General features: G+C 43.1%; 1 protein-coding gene across 1 annotated transcript; it reads left to right on the top strand.

Annotated features, from left to right (window-relative positions):
- Window positions 1–25,278, top strand: ANAPC7 (anaphase promoting complex subunit 7). The gene is made up of 11 exons (XM_066370942.1): window positions 1–192; window positions 5,355–5,541; window positions 8,517–8,636; window positions 12,404–12,515; window positions 13,224–13,377; window positions 14,140–14,282; window positions 16,666–16,783; window positions 17,473–17,669; window positions 20,764–20,988; window positions 21,962–22,112; window positions 23,787–25,278. Exons 1-11 carry the CDS (start codon window positions 92–94, stop codon window positions 23,974–23,976), a joined length of 1,698 nt encoding a protein of 565 aa, XP_066227039.1. The 5' UTR covers window positions 1–91; the 3' UTR covers window positions 23,977–25,278.
- The last annotated feature ends 244 nt before the right edge of the window (window positions 25,279–25,522 follow it).

Here is a 25,522-nt window from a genome sequence, read left to right on the forward strand (position 1 = left end):
CGGCAGAGCCGCCATTTTGGAGTCTTCTCTAAGGAGCTCCTACCGGCTTTTCGTGCCGCAGCCACCGCTACCCGCGGCCTTGCCGGGCAGGATGAATGTGATAGACCACGTGCGAGACATGGCGGCCGCGGGGCTGCACTCCAACGTGCGACTCCTCAGCAGCTTGTTACTTACCATGAGTAATAACAACCCGTGAGTTGAGGCGGGGAGCGGCCCGAGGCTAAGGAGAAAGAGCGCCTGTTTGGGAGCGGGGGCTGAGGGAGCTCGGGGACGGCGGGAAGGAGCGGCGGCGGGCTTCCGCTGAGGCTCTGAGTCAGCGGGGGGCCTCGGAGGGCGGAGCCGACCGAGGAGCGCAGGTTGAGTCCCCAGTGCCCCGCGTTGTGCCCGGCGTTGGGATGAGTTCCCCGGGGGGCGTGGGGCATGGAGCAGCGGCGGTTCCGAGCAAGGGAAGGCGGTGGCCCCGAGGTCCACTCTAGCCACGGTTTCCCGAGGCAGCGGTCACCTGGCAGAGCGGCTGTCACCGCACTGGGCCGGCTCCTCCCTTAAGGCATCCCCTCGCCGGAGCGTCGAGGCCCCGTCTCCTGGTTTTATGTCTGTGCCCCGCTCGGAGACGGACTCCCCCCCCCCCCCGAGTGTGTTAGCGGGTTCACTTTGTCGCCCCGCGAACTCCTGACACGGGAGACGCCCTGCAGGGGGGAGTGGCGCCCTGGCGCAGACTTGGAGGTGCCTCTGCCTTGCTGATGGGGTCTGAGCACGGAGGAAGCGCGGGCCCTCCCAGCCCGGAATGCATGGGCGCTCCCCTGCTGAAGTTCTGCACAGAGCCCAAATTCCAGGTCGTTCCCGTGGCCGAGGGAGCCAGACCTCTCTCTCCCTGATTCAGTCTCCTGCATTCTGCTCACTGGGCTCCAGCCTCCCTCCCTGGGTCGTTCTTTTTGGTATCAGCACACACCAGGCTCTTTCTCCACTTGGGCTTTTGCATTTGCTGTTCTGCTTCGAGTTCTTGCCCCAACTCGACTTGCTCATGCAGTTTTCAACTCAGATATCCCTTTTAGAGAACTCGGGGCTCGTCGGAATTGTCCTTGCCTTCACTGTTCTGTCCTTTCGCCCTGCTTTGAAATTCTGTATCACTTTATTTATTATTATTATTATTTTTTACAGAGACAGAGGGATAGATAGGGACAGACAGACAGGAACGGAGAGAGGTGAGAAGCATCAATCATCAGTTTTTCGTTGCGACACCTTAGTTGTTCATTGATTGCTTTCTCGTATGTGCCTTGACCGTGGGCCTTCAGCAGACTGAGTGACCCCTTGCTCAAATCAGCGACCTTGGGTCCAAGCTGGTGAGCTTTTTGCTCAAGCCAGATGAGCCCACGCTCAAGCTGGCGACCTTGGGGTCTCGAACCTGGGTCTTCTGCATCCCAGTCCGACGCTGTATCCACTGTGCCACCGCCTGGTCAGGCTCACTTTATTTTTTAAAAATCAAGATATAATGACCTGACCAGGCAGTGGTGCAGTGGATAGAACGTCGGACTGGGAAGCAGAAGACCCAGGTTCGAGACCCCGAGGTCGCCAGCTTGAGCATGGGTTCATCTGGTTTGAGCAAGGCTCACCAGCTTGAGCCCAAGGTCGCTAGCTCGAGCAAGGGGTCACTCCGTCTGCTGAAGGCCCGCGGTCAAGGCACATATGAGAAAGCAATCAATGAACAACTAAGGTGTCGCAACGAAAAACTGATAATTGATGCTTCTCATCTCTCTCCATTCTTGTCTGTCTGTCCCTATCTGTTCCTCTCTCTGACACTCTCTCTGTCTCTGTAAAAAAAATAAATAAATAAAAATCAAGATATAATGGACATGGCACATCACCTTAGTTTCAGGTGTACAACCTAATGATCCAGTGTTTGTATATATTGCAAAAGGATCACCACAGTAAGTCTAGTTAACGTCCATCACTACAGATAGTTAACAATTTTTTATTTATTTATTTTTTTAATTTTTATTTATTTTTTACAGAGACAGACAGAGTCAGAGAGGGGCAACGCTCTGCCCACCAGGGGGCGATGCTCTGCCCCTCCGGGGCGTGGCTCTGCAGCGACCAGAGCCACTCTAGCGCCTGGGGCAGAGGCCAAGGAGCCATCCCCAGCGCCCGGGCCATCTTTGCTCCAATGGAGCCTTGGCTGCGGGAGGGGAAGAGAGAGACAGAGAGGAAGGGGGGGGTGGAGAAGCAAATGGGTGCTTCTCCTATGTGCCCTGGCCGGGAATCGAACCCGGGTCCCCTGCACGCCAGGCCGACGCTCTACCGCCGAGCCAACCGGTCAGGGCCTTTTTTTTTTTTTTTAAATGTGCCTTGACCACGGGCCTTCAGCAGACCAAGTAACCCCTTGCTTGAGCCAGCGACGTTGGGCTCAAGCTGGTGAGGTTTTTGCTCAAACCAGATGAACCCTTGCTCAAGCTGGCGACCTCAGGGTCTTGAACCTGGGTCTTCCACATCCCAGTCCGACACTCTATCCACTGCGCCACTGCCTGGTCAGGCTAGTTAACAATTTTTATTCTAAGGAGAACGTTTAAGATCTATGTACTGCATCACTTTTAACTCTTCTTGAGGTCAGCTTGTGTACAATAAGCACTCACATTGATTGAATGTGCTAAAGAAGTGCATACAGCCCTGGCCGGTTGGCTCAGCGGTAGAGCGTCGGCCTAGCGTGCGGAGGACCCGGGTTCGATTTCCGGCCAGGGCACAACAGGAGAAGCGCCCATTTGCTTCTCCACCCCTCCGCTGCGCTTTCCTCTCTGTCTCTCTCTTCCCCTCCCGCAGCCAAGGCTCCATTGGAGCAAAGATGGCCCCGGCGCTGGGCATGGCTCTGTGGCCTCTGCCTCAGGCGCTAGAGTGGCTCTGGTCGCAACATGGCGACGCCCAGGATGGGCAGAGCATTGCCCCCTGGTGGGCAGAGCGTCGCCCCTGGTGGGCGTGCCGGGTGGATCCCGGTCGGGGCGCATGCGGGAGTCTGTCTGTCTCTCCCTGTTTCCAGCTTCAGAAAAAAAAAAAAAAAGAAGTGCATACAGCTCTAAGTTCACACATTTAGTAAACGGAGAAGCCACAATGTCTGGATGTTCGTCCTTTTAACTCTTTTTTTTATTGTGACAGGGAGAGGGACAGGAGAGAGATAAGAAGCATCAGTTCTTTGTTGTAGCACCTTAGTTGTTCATTGATTGCTTTCTCATGTGCCTTGAGGGGGGGGGGGTTCAGCAGACCCAATGACCCCTTGCTCAAGCCAGCGACATTGGGTTCGAGCTGGTGAGTCTTGCTCAAATGAGATGAGCCTGTGCTCAAGCTGGCAACCTTGGGGTCTCGAACCTTGGTCTTCTGCATCCCAGTCTGATGCTCTATGCCAGTGGTCCCCAACCTTTTTTGGGCCACGGACCGGTTTAATGTCAGAAAATATTTTCACGGACCGGCCTTTAGGGTGGGGCAGATAAATGTATCACGTGCCGAAACAAGCGTCAAGAGTGAGTCTTAGACTGATGTAACAGAGAGAATCTGGTCATTTTTAAAAAATAAAACATTGTTCAGACTTAAATATAAATAAAATGGAAATAATGTAAGTTATTTATTCTTTCTCTGCGGACTGGTACCAAATGGTCCACGGACCGGTACCGGTCTGCGGCCCAGGGGTTGGGGACCACTGCCCTATGCACTGTGCCACCACCTGGTCAGGTGGTCCTTTTGACTCTTAAGGTCTCCATCCAGACCTACCACAGTCTGCTACCTCTGAATGGCATTATAATTGAATCTTTTACTCAGGGTGGACCCATTTGCATTTGGCCTGCTCTTGAAGCTATCTAGAGCAGAAAAGAAAGGCCCCTTTAAGTGCCTGCAATGCAGCTGCTGCTCCCTATTTCATTTCCATTAGTGTGCTCTTGGACTTCACTATATGCGACCCATCATTTTGCCACAGTCCACTTAATGTTGACAGGGAGGAGCCCTGGTCTCTGTCTTCTGTGTTTATTCTGGAGACTTTCACTTGGTTCTGAGTGATTTGTCGAGGCACAGTTTCCACCATTGGGAATTTATGTACCAGTTTGTCTTTATTCTTGGTTCTTGAAGATGTTACGAGATAGAAGCAGTTTGATACTCTGACTAGACAAGACTTCTTCATATTAGGTTATCTGGCAGTTTCCCAGCTTCAGGAGGCATTTAAATTCTGGCCCTTATCATTTATATTTTAAAGTTTTTTAGTGAATTGGCAGTACAACACGGTAAAAAAAATTGAAACAGCAGAAAGGGTCTGCAGATAATTGTCTGTTTCAAAGTCATGAACCTCACTCTGCCATTTCCCTTCTCTCAGGAATCATTCAGATATAACTTCTGTATGCATAAGAAGGCACATAATACTGAATGCTTTCTGAGTATAGTGACATTTTCTATCAAATTTTATTTCTCGTTAAATATATAGAATCTGAGTTGGAAGAGATCTTAACTATCTGGACTATACTTTTCAATCTTTCTGTCTTTGAGTTTCCTTTTTAAAAAACAATTTTTTTAAGTGACAGACAGAGGGACAGATAGGGACAGACAGGAAAGAAGAGAGATGAGAAGCATAAATCTTCATTGCAGTACTTTAGTTATTCATTGATTGCTTGCTTATATGTGCCTTGACTGGGGAGCCCCAGCCAAGCGAGTCACCCCTTGCTCAAGCCAGCAACCTTACACTTCAGGCCAGCGACCTTTGGGCTCAAGCCAGTGACCATGGGGTCATGTCTGTGATACCATGCTCAAACCAGCAAACCCACGCTCAAGCCGGATGAACCTGTGCTCAAGCCAATGAACTCTGGGTTTCGACCCTGGGTCCTCTGTATCCCAGGCCAGTGCTCTATCCACTGGGCCACTGCCTGGTCAGGCGTCATTGCTTTTATAGTAAGTAAAGGAAACACATATTAAAACAACAATTTGCCCTGGCTGGATTACTTGGTTGGTTAGCACATCGTCTGGAAGTGTAGAGGTTGATGGTTTGATCCCCAGTCTGGGCACATATAGGGACAGCTTGTTGTCCCTCCCTCTCTCTCCCCCTCCTACCTCCTCTTCCTCTCTTACTAAAATCAATAAATAAAAATTAAAAAACATTTTTTGAGGCAATTTTCTTAGACATGTTAGCTGTATTAGCATAGAGTACAACTCTCTTTCCTCTAATTTCAGGAACTAGCTCTTAAGGTACATTTTTTGTAACTTGTCATTGCATGAGGCTTTGTGTTAGACTTGGAATACCAAGAAGGGACACTTAAGGGCAGACACTAAGGAGGGTGTTCTTTCTAACATTTCAAAATAACCCATGTAGGGGGTATACTTTTTTTGTTTTCTAGTGAGTTATTCTCCCCATCTCAGAAGTACCAGCTTTTGGTGTATCACGCAGACTCTCTCTTTCATGATAAGGAATATCGGAACGCTGTGAGTAAGTATACCATGGCTTTACAGCAGAAGAAGGCCCTAAGTAAGACTTCAAAAGTGAGACCTTCAACTGGAAATTCTGCATCCACTCCACAAAGTCAGGTAATTGTAGATAAAAAGTGTAATTTGGGGCTGGGAGGTGAGGAAGTGAGACAGACTGAAAGAATTTGCAAGACTGCTAATTAGATATAGAAGATGGTAAAATAAAATGTAATTTTAAAGGAGACTTGACTGGAGAAACAAAGATGAAAAACCACTTAGATGAAAGAATGCACCCAACCAATCATTAAGGGCTAAAAGCAGAATTCACTCTGGAGGGATCTAAATATGGAATTAACCATGAATTACCTGGATTCTAATCAAAGTTGTGCATTGTTCCTTCCCTTGATACAAATAGAACTCAAAATCTGAAGTGTTTTTTATAATATTAATGATAGTACAACTTTAAAATATAACTCAAGTGTTATGACTATGAGTACCTGGGGAAATATGTGGAACATCTAAGGATTCCTGCCACTTTTTGATAGCTGCTTAATAATTAAATAAATGAAGGGGGGAAATTGTTAATTTCACCTTTTGACAGAACCGTCCCATTGCTAGAAATTAACCCTAATTTAAGACTCACAGAAGATTTACAAGGTATATAACTAAGGCTGCTTGTTGCAGCACTGTTTGTAATGGTAAGAAACTGGAAGTAAAAGTGTTCATTAGTTAGGTCTAGTTAAATTACAGTGTAGCCATGAGATGGAATATGATGCAACTATTAAATGAAAAATGAGATAGCCTGACCCTGTGGTGGCACAGTAGATAAAGTGTTGACCTGGAACACTGAGGTTGCCAGTTCAAAACCCTGGGCTTGCCTGGTCAAGGCACAAATGAGAGTTGATGCTTCCTCCTCCTCCCCCACTTTTCTACCCCTTCTCCCTTTCTTTCTACCCCTCCCTCTCTCCTCCTTCCTTCCTCCCCTCCCTCCCTCTCCCTCTCTTCCTCTCTAAAATGAATAAATTAAATGAGAATGAGACAAAAGTGTATATGCTGATTCAGAAATAACTATATAGTGCTTGCCTTAGCAGCACATACTAAAATTGGAAAGAAATATATATATATATTAATAAAGAAAATAAGGTTTGAAGCAGTGTGTTCAGTACTCTTTTTGTTTAAAGGGGATGGTTTATAGATATTATAAATATATCTTGGTATATGCCTAAAATACGTATGGTAAAATACATGAAAGATTTTGTGTGTGAAGGAAATAAATTTGGTGGTGGAAAACTTTAGGGAGAGGGGAACTTTTACTTTTTGACTTAAACCTTCCTTTAAATTTAAATTATAACTGCAACTTATATTTAAAAGGCATTTCAGCAGAATGAACTGGGAGTGAAATTATTAGTCATGTTATTTTCCACTTTGTATTTTTCCACATTAAAAAGGGACAAATTCAGCCCGACCTGTGGTGGCGCAGTGGATTAAGCGTTGGCCTGGGACGCTGAAGTCGCTGGTTCAAGGCCATGGGCTTGCCTGGTTAAGGCACATGTGGGAGTTGATGCTTCCTGCTCCTCTCCCCCTTCTCTCTCTCTCTCTCTCTCCTCTAAAATGAATAAATAATTTTTTTTAAAAAGGGACAAATTCATGTAGTTGCTTTTTTTTAGTCCTGTAGATCTTCATCTTGTTTTATATCTGTTTATGCAAAACCTTTGCTTTTTGTTGTTAAAGAGTTGATTGCCGGGATAGTCTGTTTTCTGAAACTGAAAGGAATTCATAATCATCCACATAGGATCATTCATATAAGTAGCTGACTTTTTTTTTAAAATTTATTTATTCATTTTAAAGAGGAGAGAGAGAGAGAGAAGGGGGTAGGAGCAGGAAGCATCAACTCCCATATGTGCCTTGACTGGGCAAGCGCAGGGCTTCGAACCGGTGACATCAATGTTCCAGGTCGATGCTCTATCCACTGTGCCACCACAGGTCAGGCAGTAGCTGACTTTTTGAGCATTCGATGTGCCAAGAACCATGTTACATCTTTTGTATGAATTAACTGAATTTAATCTTTAAAGACTTTCTTAAAAATTGAGATATGATTTACATCATTAAATTCACAATTCAGTGAGTTTTAATATACAGGCAGTTCCCAGGTTACGAATGAGATAGAGTCTGTAGGTCTGAAAATGTTTTAAGTGTATGCACAGAAAGGTAAAAATAAATACTATGTTAAGACAAACCTCTAAGTTGAATTTACTAGGTAAGTGTACCTGTTCCAACTTAGATACACATTCAGCTTTAGAACAAACCTACAGAACCTATCTTGTTTGTAACTGCCTATCTTCACAAAATTGTGCAACCATCATCACTATCTAATTCTAGATTATTTTCATCAACCTCTAGAAAAACACAGTGCCCATTATTTCCCCAGCCCCTGAGAATCACCTTTCTGTCTGGATTTACCTATTCTGGACATATCATGTGGATGAAATCATACAATGTGTGGCCTTTTGTATCTGGCTTCTTTTACTTAGCATAATATTTTGAAAGTTGATCTATGTTATAAAATGAATCTGTTTGCCTGACCTGTGGTGGCACAGTGAATAAAGCACTGACCAGGAATGCTGAAGTCGCTGGTTTGAAACCTCAGGCTTGTCAAGGCACATGTGAGAAACAACTACTATGAGTTGCTCCTTTCCCCTTTCTCTCTCTCTCTCTCTCTCCCTCTCTCCCTCTCTCCCTCTCTCCCTTCTCTCTCCCTCTCTCTCCCCCTCCCTCTCCCTCCCCCCCTCTCAAATTAATAAATAACGTGGGTTTTTTTTTAAATGACTCAGTTCATTCCTTTTTATTGCCAAATAGTATCCCATTGTGTGGATATGCCGTATTTTACCTATCTTGGACATTTGGGTTTACACTTTTTGTTTATTATTAATGCTATTATGAACATTTGTACTCAAGTTTTTATGTGGATACATGTTTTCTGTTCTCTTAGCTATATACGTAAGGAGCACAATTGCTGGGTGATATGGAACTATGTTTAACATTTTTAAGAACTGTCACACTTAATATTTTGAAGAGATGTTTTCATTTCTTCTTAGTGTCTTCCATCTGAAATTGAAGTGAAATACAAAATGGCTGAATGCTACACAATGTTAAAACAAGATAAAGATGCCATTGCTATACTTGATGGGATCCCTTCAAGACAAAGAACTCCCAAAGTAAGTTGAATTACGTTTGTTACATCATTTTCAATTCCCCAGTCCTTCCCCTTCTTCCTCCATGTTTTCTCTGTACATTAGGGGATCTATCTGAACATTTTACTCTTGCCTCTTATTTTCACTTTGTTTTCTTGTTAATGGAGTTAGGGATTCAGAGAGGTAGAAGAGTGACTTTCTTATGAGACCCTGAAAATTCAGCTGATGAAAATAGTAGCTGGAGAATACTACAGGTGCCTATTCTTTGGTTTTTCTTACTGTAGAAAAGAATATTGCAGTCCACTTCCAGGTGGCAGCAGTGCTGTTTTAGAACCTCAGTTTTTGCATTCTGTAGGTGTGCCCATTTGGTAATGTGAGTGGTTTTATTAATCCCTTTATTTTCAAAATCAAGTCTGCAAGATTCTTTTGTACTTAGCTGTGTGTGGGATATATACAGTGTGTCCATAAAGTCATGGTGCACTTTTGACCGGTCACAGGAAAGCAACAAAAGACGATAGAAATGTGAATTCTGCACCAAATAAAAGGAAAACCCTCCCAGTTTCTGTAGGATGATGTGGCAGCATGTGCGCATGCGCAGATGATGATGTAACACCATGTATACAGCGGAGCAGCCCATGGCCATGCTTGTCGAGATGTTGGCGGTACAGAAGAAAGTTCAGTGTGTTCTGTGGCTCTCTAAATTCAAATCCATGACCAAAGTGCAACGTGAATATTGGCGCGTTTATAACGAAGCGCCACCACATAGGAATAACATTACTCGGTGGGATAAGCATTTGAAGGAAATGGCAGTTTGGTGGAGAAACCCCGTTCTGGTAGGCCACCAGTCAGTGTTGAGTCTGTAGAGGCTATACGGGATAGCTACCTAGAGAGCCCTAAAAAATCTGTGCATGAGCCCACATTGAACTGCACTGAATAGGTATGAAACTGGGAGAGTTTTCCTTTTATTTGGTGCAGATTTCACATTTCTATCGTCTTTTGTTGCTGTCCTGTGACCGGTCAAAAGTGCACCAGGACTTTACGGACACACGGTACTTGTGTTTATTTTGGCAACATATAGTGAATAGAACACCTTCAACTGGAATGCAAAGATCTGATGTCTTGTCTGAGTTTTGGGAATACAAGCTGTGTGTAGTGTGTATTTGGGCAAGTTACCGATCTGACCTTTATTTTTTTCCCGTATTTATAAAATAAGAATAGTAATACTTTTTTGAAAAACTCTGTAAGTTCATGTATGTGCGAATCCTTTTTAAAGTACTATTCTGTAAGAGTTCTTGCTCTTAGGGTTGAATTCACATCAGTATTTAATATCTACCATATATTCTCATATCACCTGCCTTCCTCACTTCATTGAAAAACTGTTCTGTGTAACTTGTGCTTAATAAAGAAATTTTATCTGTAAGATGTCTGTGTTCATCCTCCTGCCCTTAAAAGAAAAGGAATATAAGTAGTAATGACCTAGGGTAGGTAGTTAGTGTTTTTTCACCTAAGTGTTGCTGAGTTTTAAAAGGAACCAGTCAAACTTGATGAGGATGTGTTAAGTGTCTCCTCATATTGAGGATTTATTTACAATAATCTGAGTTTTTACAATTAAGTTATTTCCCCAGTATATTTTATGGTAGTGGATGCTATTAAAAACAGTTGGAAGCATATTATAAACTATCCTGTCTCATAATAAGCTTGAATGCTTATATACTAACTTGGGTTCTGTGAAAGCCTTATTACCCCAAGAATAATTTTTTGCATATATGAAGAATATCTTTCTTTTGGAAGACGCTGTTTTGATGATAAACTTTGAATTATACCTATCCATTATCTTACTGGAAAAGCACCGTTATTTCCTCCTTAATGACTTGAAGGAGTTCGGGGACAATGAGTAATGGCAAAGAAGCTCAGTTTTGTGGTATCCAGCACTTTGATGTTTACTGCCGTCATTTTAAGAGGGACTAGAGGAATCTGCATTTATTAGAAGTACATATTCTTTATTCTGTAGAGCTGTTGTGCCAGGAGCAAACAAAGATGTGTGCCTCAAACATAAACCTATAATATTTACAGTTTTTCTTTCTTGTCTGTTAGGGAGTTAACTGGCTTCTCAGTCTGTGTAAAGGACAAGGAAGTGAGTCAAAATACGTCTAAATGAACGTCTGTTAATGTATGGTAAACACCACCACACATTCCTTCACATTTTAAAGGAAAATTCCAGTGTGAGATTATTATATCTTGGTGAGATTATTATATCTTCAGCTTTTAAGAACAAACATACCAATATACAATTTCTAACTCTGTTTTTAGAAGATGATGACTGCTTGTGTTTATAACTGATGGAATGTAGTTTTGTGATGGTCCCAAGTATCTGTTTTTAAAATAATTGACTTTTTCATTAGATTAGTACTCAAAACTTATTGTTTTAAAGTGCCAGGTAATTTAAAGGGAATTTTAATATTTGTTGGTCCATCAGTCATGGTTTGTTAATAACAAGCAGTCAAGAAAGGTTCTTAAATTTAAACCTCTTGTTCAAGTATTGACAATAATACTGGAGTTTTCCTTTAAGTATCTTCTTTTGCATTTTCAACATAGCCTAAAATGGAAAAATCTGAGGCCAAATAGAAAATAGTATTACATTGTTTGAATCTGTAGGGATTAATGCCATACTACATTGTTTTATGTACTGTAAGTGCATAATTGAAACAGATGTTCTTTATCTTCAGAGCTGCTCTTTGAGTAAATATCTGGCTAAGGAAGCTACAGATAAGTGAAGAGATTGGGATTGGCTTTATTTTCTTTTGTGCCCTCTGTTTACTGCTTCCTTAGGTTAATGATATGGCAAACTGTGTTGTGTTATGATCTACTCATTTTAAATTGTGTTTTTCTCTTTGAACTCGTAAGATCATTTATACCTTCCCATTATGCCTTTTTTTGGAAATTTTCAGTTTTTTCAAATTTTCCCTGTTGTATTTTTGAAAGGGTCATTTTAACAGAGCTATGGAGTTACATATTTGAGTTGTGCTATTTAAACTGTAACTAATCTCTGGATTTGTGCCATCTCTAAAGGTCAGTTAGAGGTTGATTTTTGTAGTATAACTTGGATGAGTCAAGATAGTACCTATCGATCAAAGCTTTAAACCTTTGAAAGGCTCAAATCTAGGTGCTAGACTAATTGTCAGAGAGAAGCCAAGTATGTATTTTTGTATCTGTCATTTCCTTTTGGGGAAAATTCACCTGGTCTTTCTTAACTGGCTATGTTTGAGAATTCCTCACCCTCTATGCCTTGATGTTAATTGTATACAAAATATGTAAACTTGAGCACTTCTAAGGTAGTTCATCTTCTGTCTTAAGTTCAAGAAAGAATCGAGTTAATTAGAATTCTGTAACATTTCTCAAATGAATGTTACTCTCATTTCCAGAGGCAGCATCTTTGGTCCAGATATTATTGGACCTTTTGGTTGGGTAAGTGAGAGTAATTTGACTTTCCTTGTAGAAATGAGAAGACAAAAGAAAAGCAAGGGTAGCAATTTTCTGTTTGGTTTGAAGAATGGGGTTGGTCTTCATTGATTTTCATAGGTCTATGGGTAGATTTTCCAGTGAAAAGTAAAATATACTACTCACAAAATTTAGGGGATATTTCAAAAAAGAATTTCAAGCAATAAAATATCCCCTAATTTTTGTGAGTAGTATAGTAGCTGGTATTAAAAATCAGAGCTTCAGTTGATGGTGAAATATTTTCTTTGTAATACACATTTAATCTTACAGACTTTTGTTTTTGTTTATTACAGATAAACATGATGCTGGCAAACTTGTACAAGAAGGCTGGTCAGGAGCGCCCTTCCGTCACCAGCTATAAGGAAGTGCTGAGGCAGTGCCCATTAGCCCTTGATGCCATTTTAGGTACAGGTCATTCTCTGCCTATGTTCATGGAGTGTTTACTCTCTAAGGTAGTAGTTCTCAATCTTGGCTGTACATTAGAATAGCTTTACTTTTTTATTTATTTTTATTTATTTTTTTATTTTTTAAAAATATTTTATTTATTGATTTTTAGGGGGGGGAGAGAGAAGGGGGAGGAGCAGGAAGCATCAATTCCCATATGTGCCTTGACCAGGCAAGCCCAAGGTTTCAAACCGGCAACCTCAGTGTTCCAGGTTGACGCTTTATCCCACTGCGCCACCACAGGTCAGGCAGCTTTACTTTTTTAAAAAGTTTCACCTATAGAGAGTGATTTAATAGATTACTATATTGTCATGTATTTCATTGATTAAGAAATATGAAATTATGTGTGTTCTGTCATATGCATCTTTTTTTTTAAAGATTTTATTTATTGATTTTTAGAGGGAAGAGAGAGAATGGGAGGGGAGGAGTGGGAAGCATCAACACATAGTAGTTGCTTTTGGTATGCCCTGGGGTTGACCTGGCGACCAAACTCAGCATTTCTGGTCAACACTCGATCCACTGCGCCACCACGGGCCAGGCAGTCATACGCATCTCGATTTGAATAAACACAGGGTTCCCATATAGCCAATGGAAAGGGTAACCTATTGCTTCTTGCCTTGTAGAAGAGAGATGCTTTGTCTCACCTTTTTTCTCTCTCTGTTGGATTAGGTTTGCTGTCCCTATCTGTAAAAGGTGCAGAGGTGGCATCAATGACAATGAATGTGATCCAGACCGTGCCTAACTTGGACTGGCTTTCTGTGTGGATCAAAGCATATGCTTTTGTGCATACTGGTGACAATTCGAGAGCAATCAATACCATCTGGTGAGGGCCACAAAATTAATTGTGTTCTTGATCCCTTTTCCTTGTAAGGAGTTCTGATGTATTTAAATTAGCAAAACAGAAAGATGAGATGCTTGTCTCTTGTTACAACCAGTTGTCCCTGGATTTCGTTAGTTTCTTAATGTACTGAGTGGTCCCAAATGTAATAATCTCTGCTGAGCACCTGTTAAATGTAAACTTGGATTGAGTTTAGCACTGTACTTTACAAAAGTAGTAACCCTTGCAAAGCAGCCTGCCTTAGTGTGTCATTCTTGGACCTGGAAGATGTGTTTTTAGATGCCCAGAAGCATAGTTTATTGCAGCATTTGATCTGGGTTGCGTCTGTAGGACTGGGATTTTCTTTCTAATCAGGTAAAATCTAAGAAGAGGAGACTGGGGTTTGTGTTATGCAATCATTTGGTTGAGTGATGAGTAGCTGTCATTTGTGAATGACATTATATTTAATACCATATAGTATATGTTGTCCACTGAAAAACTGTAACCAGAAAGTTCTCTCTAGCTCTCTAGGTAATAAGAGAGATTTCTGCTTTAATCTGTATGTATGCCATCTTATCCTATATAACTTATTTTTAAATCATAAGTTCAGAATAAGAAAAGCTATTGTACACAGTTTGTTTTTGAAGTTTTTTATTATGAAAAATTTCATACTTACACAAAAGAAAATAGTGCCTGTATGCCTTCACCCAGATCCAATAACTAAGAATTTATAACAGAAGTTAAGGTTCAATGTTTAATATCTTAAAGTTCACTAGAGAAAAAGTCGTTATTGCGAGATAACGTGGATCTACTGGGAAGCTTAGCAGATCTGTACTTCAGAGCTGGAGACAATAAAAACTCTGTCCTCAAATTTGAACAAGCACAGATGTTGGATCCTTATCTGATAAAAGGTACGTAATTCTTGGGGCCAGGCAGAAGTGGCTGTAGCAGGGCAGATCAGAGAGCATAGGGAAAAAATGGAGCATGAGCTCTGTTACCATAGTTCATGAACATAGTTTGTAAAATTTATTACAGTAGCTTTTTACCCCTTTTTAGGTCCTGAAACATGTCTCTAACACTTGGATAATTTTATTTGAGCAGTTGTTTTTGCTTCATTCAAGTGTCATCTCACCACAGATCATTACTTAGTTTCTTCTCTTTTGGAAGGAGTCATAGCCTCTCCTTATGATTTATAGATTTATGATGTGCCTGACAGAATTTGGATGGCATACCCAGAACCATAATATCCTTTTAGGGGATTTAGCTTTATTGTGTCCTTAGTGTAGTTAAAGGGGAGTAAGTGAAAAAAAAGGGGAGGGGGAGTAAGTGAACAGATATTAAGAAAGGGGTAAAATACTTGAAGTAATTAGGAGTGAACAGCAAAAGAAATCATTGATGTGAAAGAAGATTGCGGCTAAAGGCGTAAGTCACAGGGACTTTCAAAGGATGACTGTTAAGTGATTGGCAGTTAATGAAGGGTGCATGCTCAGGAATAGTAGTTGGAAAAAAGGTCAGATAGATATGATGAAGTCTGTAAAGGCCCCCCAAAAGCCATCAGAATGATCTCATTACAGTAAATAGTCTTGTAGACACTGAGGCCACGAGAATAACAGAGCAGGGAAAGGAGGAAACAGATTCAGAAAGATGAATTTGTTTGTTCAAGGTCTCCCTCTTACCCAGTATTTATCTCTTCTCCAAGCTACCCATGGGCATGAAAATGATGTTTTAGAAATATAGTCTGAGCCCTAGCCAGTTGGCTCATTGGTAGAGCTTTGGCCCCATGTGTGGATGTATCGGGTTCGATTTCCGGTCAGGGCACATAGGAGAATCGCCCATCTGCTTCACCACCACTCCCCCTCTTCTCTTTTTCTCGCCTCTTTCTCTCCTGTAGCCATGGCTCAATTGGAGCGAGTTGGCCCCAGGCACTGAGGAGGCTCCATAGCCTCCACTTTAGGCGCTAAGAAGAGCTCGGTTGCTGAGCAACTGAGCAACTGTCCCAGATGGGCAGAGCATTGCCCACAAGTGGGCTTGCCGGGTGGATCCCGGTCAGGCGCATGTGGGAGTCTGTCTCTGCCTTCCCTCCTCTCACTGAATAGGAAAAAAAAAAAGAAATACTAGTCTGGCAGTAGTGAGCAGCTTGGAGTGGTAAGCTCAGACTAGAGTTGGGGCCAGCAGGGAGTGAATGTTGTGGTAATCTTGGTGTAAGAGACATTTTCCTGAGAATCCGAAGGGATAGCAAGGGAATGGAGAGGAATGGTGATAAGAGATGGATGACAGTAAGTACAGGGCCCTTTTTATAAAGTAAGTGAGAAGTGTATGGGTATAATATTACCTCAGCTAGACTCCAGAAAGAACTAGATGCTTTTTCTGGAATAGGTTAACATTATCCTAAGACTGTCATAATAAGTGTGTATTCCTGACTGTTCCTAGACCTCTTGGAAGAGAGAACTTACTTGATACCTTTTTTGGGCCTTTCTGGTTATGAGTTAGGATAGATGTATATCGTGGCGCAGGATGTAGGGACAAATAGAAGAATTTCAAATTGTGAGGTAGGTACTTCTATTACTTTGCTTTTAAAAAAAAATTAGTGATTTAATTTTTAAAAAATTCTAAAATGTATTGATTTGAGAGAGCGAGAGACAGAGACAGGAACATTGATCTTTTCCTGTATGTTTCCTGACCAGGGATTGAACTGGCAACCTCTGGGACAAAGCTCTAACCAACTGAGCTATCTGGCCAGGACTTAAATTAATTAATTTCACAGAGTGAGAGGAAGGAATAGAGAGAAATATTAATTTGTTGTTCCACTTATTTATGCAGTCTTTGTTTTTGCTTTTTAATTGATTGATTGGTAAATTTTAGCAAAAGAGAAACAAAGGGAGACAGACAGAAACATGGATCTGTTCCTGTATGTGCCTTGACCAGGAAGCTACCTGGCCAGGGCTGTGTTGTTTTTTAAAGATTTTATTTATTGATTTTAGAGAGAGGATAGCAAGAAAGGAGGGAGGGAAGAGCAGGAAGCATCAACTTGTATTACTTGCTTCTTATATGTGCCTTGACTGGCAAGTCCGGGGTTTTGAACCAGTGACCTCAGCATTCCAGGTCAACTCTTTATTCACTGCACCACCATAGGTCAGGCGTCTTGTCTTTTAAAAGTCATTTTGTTGAAAACTGGGAATGGTGGTGGAAGGAGCTCATGATTGTAGAATGGCTCAGACCCTGAAGGAGCTAGGGCCTCAGTGTGGGCTCTGAGGACCCCTGCTGTTTTGTTTTAGAGAGCCTTTTCCTTTCTAGGAATGGATGTATATGGCTACCTCTTGGCACGAGAAGGGCGACTAGAGGATGTGGAGAATCTTGGCTGCCGCCTTTTCAATATTTCTGATCAACATGCAGAGCCCTGGGTGGTCTCTGGGTATGTTTATGCACGCCCTTTTCTCCACAGTTTTCAGCAGGTTCTTTAGGAAACTGTGGTTCTTAAATAAAATATCACTTTAAAATGTAAGTTTAAGAGATAATCAGATTTGGATTCAAATTATGGTCTTTGCGTTTGGACACATGATCTACCTCTCTCAGTCTCTTTGCTCCTTTGGAAAATGAGAATAATATCCCTGCTTCATGGGGTAGGTATTAACGGAGAGTGAATGCATCGTGTCAGCGCTGGACCTGCTCGTGGGAAGCCACCAGTGAACAGACCAGTAGTTGCTACTTTGTTATGCCCGGCTTTAAAAATTCTCTGAATGTAATTGGACGACATATCCAGAACATCAGGTTCATTTTCTCTCCTATATCAAGATTTCCCCCTTAAAAATATTTAGATTCATTATTCTGAGTTTTTCTTTTCACTAATACCTTGTGTTAAGTGTGGATTGTAACAAGGGTTATGTAGAGAGCCCCCTCTTTGATTTCTGGATGTTAATTTATACAGACCTACCTTGGAGGTGCTGCGGGTTTGGTTCTAACCACTGCAGTAAAGCAGTGGAGGATCTTGCCTCCAGTTTGCAAAAAGCACATCTGTGAAGAACTATAAAGCAAAGCACAATAAAACGTAGTTGCCTGTGGTCTTCTCTCAGATAACTGTTTTTGTTTTTGTTTCTTCTCCAGGTGTCACAGCTTCTATAGCAAACGCTACTCCCGGGCCCTCTATTTAGGCGCCAAGGCGATTCAGCTGAACAGTAATAGTGTTCAAGCTTTGTTACTTAAGGGAGCAGCACTCAGGAACATGGGTAGAGTCCAAGAAGCAATAATCCACTTTCGGGAGGCTATACGGCTTGCACCTTGTCGTTTAGACTGTTATGAAGGTAAGATAAAAATTACAGGTGACAGTGTGCATCTGTAGACACGGCAGCAGCACCGAGATGGACAGTTTTGTTAGGCTGACAGTCTTCGAACTTTGTTTTAAATACATTAGAGTCCACTGGGGCAGATTTTAAAAGCCTGGTGCCAGGTCACTCCGGTACCATTTAAATCAGTATTTGGGGGCGGGAACAGGCATCAGTATTTTTTGAAGATCCCAGGTAAGTTTGGGAACCACTGCGTTAGGCATTTTAAATTATGGGACTTGAGAGCTTTCACTGGACTTTGCACTCTGTACTTTCAGAATCCATTTGTCTCATTCTTTTTTTCCCCAGTTTTTGACAAGGGAATAAGCAATGGGGTAGTGTTTTTGTCTTTTTTATGGCTTCTTAGCTGTGTCCTGCTCATTTATGTGAATCTCTCTGTGCCAGCACTGTGCTGAATCACTTAGTTATTATATTATGTATGTCTTTATTCATTTTCACAGTTGTCTTCGCTTGGGCCAGATGTGTTACTCATAGGTTAACTTCATATTTGTTTCATTGTGATTTCCAGAGTGGGCTTGATCAGGGTCAAACTTTGTTTTATGTATTATTTTAAGTTCATGTGAACTGACCCCACGAGTTCAGAGGAGCTGTGCCAGCTTCAGCAGTATTTGGTAACTAAGCCACAGACCTTAAAATAGTCTCACAAAAGGCTGTTCCTCCAGAGCATATTTTTATAAGAATTTAAAAATAAACCCAGGAGTCTAGGAGTGATTTGCTGTTAACAGGAAGATGAGTTCAAATTTGAAAAATAAAATGTGGAGGTAGGGTAAAGAGCCAATCTGCTTTCCAGGGCGCTGTGCCTGTTGTGGATTTGTTCTTAAACCCCAGCAAACTAAACTTGGTTTCAAATTAAGTATTTTTTAACTTTTACTTTAATTTTTTAAATCATTTTTTATTTTTCAATTACAGTTGACATACAATATTATATTAGTTTCAGGTATACACCCCAGTGATTAGACATTACATACTTACTAAGTGATCATCCTAAGAAATGTCATACCCATCTGACATTCCCCAATTTTCCTCCCCTGACAACCGTAAAAATGTTCCCTGTGTTTTGTTGTTTTTTTTTTCATTTTTCTGAAGCTGGAAACGGGGAGGCAGTCAGACTCCCGCATGCGCCTGACCGCGATCCACCCAGCATGCCCACCAGGGGGCGATATTCTGCCCCTCTGGGGCGTCGCTCTGTTGCATCCAGGGCCATTCTAGCGCCTGAGGCAGAGACCACAGAGCCATCCCCAGCGCCCGGGCCATCCTTGCTCCAATGGAGCCTCGGCTGCGGGAGGGGAAGAGAGAGACAGAGAGGAAGGAGAGGGGGAGGGGTGGAGAAGCAGATGGGCACTTCTCCTGTGTGCCCTGGCCGGGAATCGAACCCGGGACTCCAGCACGCCAGGCCAACACTCTACCGCTGAGCCAACCAGCCAGGGCCTTCCCTGTGTTTGAGTCTGTGTGAATGATGGTTGTTTTGTAGTTTTAGTTTTGATGTGATTGTGGAAAGATTTTTTTTAATGTTTTTAAAATTTTTTTAGATTTATTTTAGAGGAGAAGAGAGGTAGAAAGAGAGAGAGAGAGAGAAATGGGAGGGGAGTAACAGGAAGCATCAACTCCATATGTGCCTTGACCAGGCAAGACCAGGGTTTTGAACCTGGGACCTCAGCATTCCAGGTCAACACCTTATTCACTGTGCCACCACAGGTCAGATATAGAAAGATTCAAGTATGCTGACATCTTGACTGAAATCAAATTCAATTTGTAATTGTGAAACTAACTGCCCTAGCTCCCAGACAGTTTTTATCACTCTAATTCCTTTGCACTGCGGGCCTGGTTCAGCAGGGCCTAGGCGTGCAGTTGAACAGCCTCACTGCTCCAGTGCTCGGACACAGGCTGGTTCGAGTTGTTGGGGGCAGCGGTTGTTCCCCAGCTGGCCGGCCAGTGAGGCCGCCTGGGCTGCCTTCACTAGAGCTACCGTTTGGAGATGGGGTCAGGGTCACTGGTTATGCCTGCTGGTGCTTCTTGCAGCTTCCAGCCCAACTTCCCTTACCTGGTGATGGCCCTGGAATACTGCAATGCATTCTCTCCATTTCCTTGTGACATTCCAGTGGGGCTGTAGAAGCGAAGTATAACTCTCAGTGAGTAGTTGCAAACATTGTGTTCTGACTTGAACACGTTGCCCTTGAGAGTTAGGTAATTTCTGGTTAAGTAACTATAGTGTGTGGTGGAATGTGCACAAATGTTATAAATGTTGCTAGGGTGGAGGACTATGCAGAGATAATCTGCTAGGGATTGTGTGGGTTTGGGGTTTAAGCTGTTTTTCTGTTTTGATGAGTGCTTTGTGCCAAAAGTACTTTCTCTGTTCTCCTTGACTTCTTGGCATGAAATGTTGAGGGCTGACTCCACTTGAAGTGTCCCCATCGGCTGTCTAGCTATGGGTGTGAAAGGAGGCAAGCCCTGCCGTCTCGGTATTAGGTCCACTGATGAAGTGCTTTCATCTACTTTAGGGAAACCCCCAGCAAGTGCTTTTTGAAATAACTTTAAAATAAAAAAGTCTTCCTTTCTCCTTGGGATGCTCCTGAGGGCCTTTAGTAGAGAACTGGACACTCACTTTGGACTATAGGAGCTTAACCTAGGACTAAGAAGTGCTAGAGCACAGCTGGAAATTAACAGCTAGTTAAGAGGCAGTGAAACCGTGGGTTTTGTTGGAAACATCTGTCACTGTTACACCTAATGAATATTGTCTCGTTAGTTAGTTTCTCTATAACATCCGGCTGGACTGCCTGCATGCTCGGTTTATTTAGGCATGGCATGTTTGTTTCCTTTGCTAACTGAAGGTGCCTTTACAGTGTGGGCTTTTTCATATCCATTAAGTGCTCTGGGGAAGAACATTTTTTAGGTATTCCATCAACATACCCTCCAGTCTGATCTCACCATCAGTGTTTCCACTCTGCCTGCCCCTTTGAAACTTTGAATGTTTGTAAATTGGAAGGCTCTCAGAGTGGAAGCTTAGCTTGGAATGGTAATGTGGTTGAGCTTTCTGTGTCTTACTTTTTTTCAGGTCTCATCGAATGTTACTTGGCCTCCAACAGTATTCGCGAAGCAATGGTAATGGCTAACAATGTTTACAAAACTCTAGGAGCAAATGCCCAGACCCTTACCCTTTTAGCCACCGTTTGTCTTGAAGACCCCGTGACACAGGAAAAAGCCAAAACTTTATTAGATAAAGCCCTGAACCAAAGGCCAGATTACATTAAGGCTGTGGTGAAAAAAGCAGAACTACTTAGTAAGTGTATTTTATTTACTTCCTTGTTCATCGTATAAAACCTGGTCTCAGTTGGCTTCCCCTGTCAGCGGCTATAGGTGATCAGACAAGTCTGTTCCTTTTGTAGTAGGTCTGAGCCCAGGGGAATTGGTTTAGCATATCCAAATGTAGCTGGCTTGGATTGTCAGTGACTGCCTGTTGTGGAGCTATACTTGGTTGTTGTTTGTTCAGCTCATTTTGATCTGGTTTTATTGTCCTGAACCAGTTTGGGCTGAATATAACTGATTTGAGCCAACTCGAGCTCTTTTGAGCCATCTGATTCTCTTATGATTTCCTTGTCAGCCTAACCCCCCACCCCACCTCCCATTTACAGTGAACTACTGGGTTTGGCCTAGTTTAACAAATAAAATGCATGCTGGCCTTTTGTTTGAACTTAAGTAAATAGTACCTTTAAAAAAAATCAGAACCCAACGCCTGACCAGGCGGTGGCGCAGTGGATAGAGCGTCCGACTGGGATGCGGAAGACCCAGGTTCGAAACCCCGAGGTCGCCAGCTTGAGCACAGGCTCATCTGGTTTGAACGAAAGCTCACCAGCTTGAGCCCAAGATCGCTGGCTCGAGCAAGGGATTACTCGGTCTGCTGAAGGCCCGCGGTCAAGGCACATATGAGAAAGCAATCAATGAACAACTAAGGTGTTGCAACCCGCAACGAAAAACTAATGATTGATGCTTCTCATCTCTCCGTTCCTGTCTGTCCCTGTTTATCCCTCTCTCTGTAAAAAAATAAAATAAAAAAAAATCAGAACCCAAACTTCATTTTCTAATGGAATAGGAATTTAGAGGAGACTGTTCACTGTTCTGTTGAGAACGTCTACAAATAGATTGTCGGATTGTGATCAGTGTGGTTTTGTGTATAAGACTTGAGATGGGAATATATTTCAAAATGTTGTGAAGTAGGAAAATGAGGGTCCTTTTTCTTTTTTTTTTTTTTTCAGGCAGAGAACAGAAATATGAAGATGGAATTGCTTTGCTGAGGAACGCACTAGCTAATCAGAGTGACTGTGTCCTGCATCGGATCCTAGGAGATTTCCTTGTAGCGGTCAATGAGTATCAGGAAGCAATGGACCAGTATAGTATAGCACTAAGGTAGGCACGTAGCCTCCCGCGGGGGGAAGGTCACCGAGGGGTAGAGAAGTCAGGGGACTATGTTACAGGAATTCTGGAAACACACACACATTGTGCCCACTGTTGAAAACAGTAATAGTAATGCTAGAAGAGTAATTTGTGAATTCATGATTTCTAAAATTTTTTTCATAAGTATATTAACATTAAAGAACCATTTCACTCATAACCAGCTCACACTACTATAACATCTGTTTTCATTTTTGTAGATCATCTTCCTGGCCTTGACCACACATACATATTTTTATAGGGTTATATGTAGTATATATTTTATATTCAGCTTTTTCAAATCAAAGTATTGTAAGTACTTTCCCATGTTTCTACCTACTGTAGTCGTTAAGAACTTAGGCTGTGAAGTGTGAGTACTGCTTTTACCACCTGTTACCTTGGGCAAGTTACTAACAGATTTCCGTGTCTATATCCATCTACCTTATCAGGTATGAAATGATTAAATGAGGATTAAATGATTATTCCATGTAAAGCTCTTAGCACTGTGCCTGATACATAGTAAATACTAAATAAATAGTGGTATTCTTACTGCTTAAAACAGAAGTGATTTCTTTGAGGGTTGTCTGTGTCTGGAAGGTCACGGTGAAGGCCTGTCTTTAATTGAGTCTGATTACGTCCATTTACTTGTTCAGCAGTTGAGCACCACTCCTGAGCCTGGCATCTCAGTAGCCACTGGGGATGCTGCCGTTCCGTTGCTCTCAGTCGCAGACGTGCAGACTGATGGATCCCACGTGCTAAGTGCTTTCCTAGCAGTCTCTAGAAGACAAGGTGGGAGTGAGGGGCGGGAGCTGGGTGTGGGTGAGAGCTGTGTGGAAGGTTTTAGAGAAGATGATATAAACTAGTCTACAGTTACGTAAGGAGGGGCAGGGTTCCCACATGGGTTTTCTCTGCGTTGTGGAAGCCCAGAAGCAAATGAGAAAATAAAGCGCCAGCCTTTCTTTAGAGGCAGGACTTGTTAAGAGATTGGACACCTGCTGGCCTGGGTGATGGTCACAAAGAGGGAAGATTGCTTAGGAGCCAAGTAAATAAATGGACTTGAGCTTCTCAACTTGGGGGGTTTTACACATGTAATGGCTCAAGCTGCTAAACTTGAATGTCCAGGTAGGGGGTTGCTTTGGATCCTGGGGTCTAACCTAGGAGTTGACAAGTCTGTTCCATGGTGAGCATGATTTTGGTTACCTACTGAAATGCTGATATGTTTAATTATAAGAACATGGAACAGTTTTACTCACAGAAAAATAAATATTTTCTTGTAACCCTGGAGCTGAAAAACCCAATACTGTTAAGAAATGACATTTGAATTTTTCTGTTAATGATCGTTTACTACTTTTTTGTGTTATCTGCTAGCTCCCTCTAGCATAATGCTAGGGGTCATGTGTGAAAAGAGTTGAGAAACAAGTGGAGAAAAGCTCAAATCGAGAATTTTACAGATGAGGACAGACACCTTGTTTCACTTGTAGTGGCGGACTCCCTCGACCCCGCTGTGTGACGAGTGGTTTGGAGAGGCCGGCCGTGAGCAGTTTCTCTGGGCCTGGTGGTCATCTCACTGCCGTGCCAGGGCAGTGACGCGTCAGCCAGCAAGAAGCAAGGCAGAGATTCAGGCCTCTCCTTTGTTTTGTTGTCCCCTAGTTTGGACCCCAATGACCAGAAGTCTCTAGAGGGGATGCAGAAGATGGAGAAGGAGGAGAGTCCCACGGACGCCACTCAGGAGGAGGATGTGGACGACATGGAAGGGAGTGGGGACGAAGGGGACCTGGAGGGCAGCGACAGTGAGGCAGCCCAGTGGGCCGACCAGGAGCAGTGGTTCGGCATGCAGTGAGGCGGGCGGCCGCTCCGTGGCCACCCTGGCCTGCCCTGAGCACTTCCGTGGACAAAGAACCCGTGGGAGCCCGCTCTCTGGGAGGACCATGATGCAGCATGTGATTGCGGCAGGGCTGTCTGCCCCGGCTCCATATTTCTAGTAGTGACTTCATTTTTTAAACCTAAGCCTGATGAACCTTCCATATATCTCCACCCTCTCCTGCTCCAGCCAGGGAGGACCGAGGGAGCCCTCGGCGGTTCACAGATGTGCTGGGACTTCTGGGACAGTGCTTTTTATACAACTCATTTCTAAATCTGAAAGCTCAAGGAATAGACAGTGTGAATAGATGTGTTTTGTCTGTGATGTTGGATGGGTTTAAAAGGAGTGACCTGTCACTCAGAGCAAGAGTGTCATCTCCCAAGTCAGACAGCAGCCTGGGTGGGCCCTTTCAGAGAGGGTTTCCTGCCCAGAAATCACCCTGGGCTGTCCAAACTTCCCTAGTCACCTTACTTCCTTCTGCAATGTTAGTGATGCCTTAAGCTGACGGTTGCTATTTTGCAGAACAAGTTTCCTATTTGCTATACTGGTAACTTGCCTATGAGCCTGGGCCGAACCTGAGACATGAGTGTGACCTAGTGCATGAAGAGGTGCACCTGGAGTAACCAACCAATAAAACTGGTTTTTGTACAGTAATGGTGTTGGGTTGATCAGAATGGAAGCCCTTGATAGATTCTTTTTTTCTTTTGTCCTTCACAATGCATCGAGTCAACCCTAGAATTACTTGCCGTAAATAGACTCCTTTTCTTTCCCGAGTGCTGGGAGCTAGTAGTAGGGTTGGGAACCTCAGGTAACACGGAGCTGGACTGTCCATTTGCATTTTTTGATTGGTAAATTTTCCCGGAGGAGAGTCTTTGGCCAGATTTTGGATTGTTTCTGGCTGTCGGGAACGCGGAGGTCGGTGTCTGTTTTCAGCATCTGTTGTGGGGTCCGCAGGGGTTCCATTTCCTGGGCTTGAATGCTGTCAAACTCCCCCTTGTTTAAGAGGTGATGGCTTTTGACAATAAAGTTAACCAGGAAGTGATGGGGTGGGGGTGGCACAGCTAACTCCCAGATTCTCATTAAAACAAAATTAGTCAAAGTTGGTACAAAATGGGATTTTGATGTAAATGGGAAGTTCTAAAGTATATAAACTGGAAGTGTTTAGTAGTTGAGAACCTCCGAATATCTGATAATTGCAATTTAACAGGACAAAAGTTAATGTTAAAGTATCTTTCAGGCCCTGGCCAGTTGGCTCAGCGGTAGAGCATCGGCCTGGCGTGCGGGGGACCTGGGTTCGATTCCCGGCTAGGGCACATAGGAGAAGCGCCCATTTGCTTCTCCACCCCCCCCTCCTTCCTCTCTGTCTCTCTCTTCCCCTCCTGCAGCTGAGGCTCCATTGGAGCAAGGATGGCCCAGGCGCTGGGGATGGCTCCTTGGCCTCTGCCCCAGGTGCTAGAGTGGCTCTGGTCGCGGCAGAGCTACGCCTTGGAGGGGCAGAGCATCGCCCCCTGGTGGGCAGAGCATC

The sequence above is a fragment of the Saccopteryx leptura genome, chromosome 2, assembly GCF_036850995.1.
Source record: "Saccopteryx leptura isolate mSacLep1 chromosome 2, mSacLep1_pri_phased_curated, whole genome shotgun sequence".
Lineage (NCBI taxonomy): Eukaryota > Metazoa > Chordata > Mammalia > Chiroptera > Emballonuridae > Saccopteryx > Saccopteryx leptura.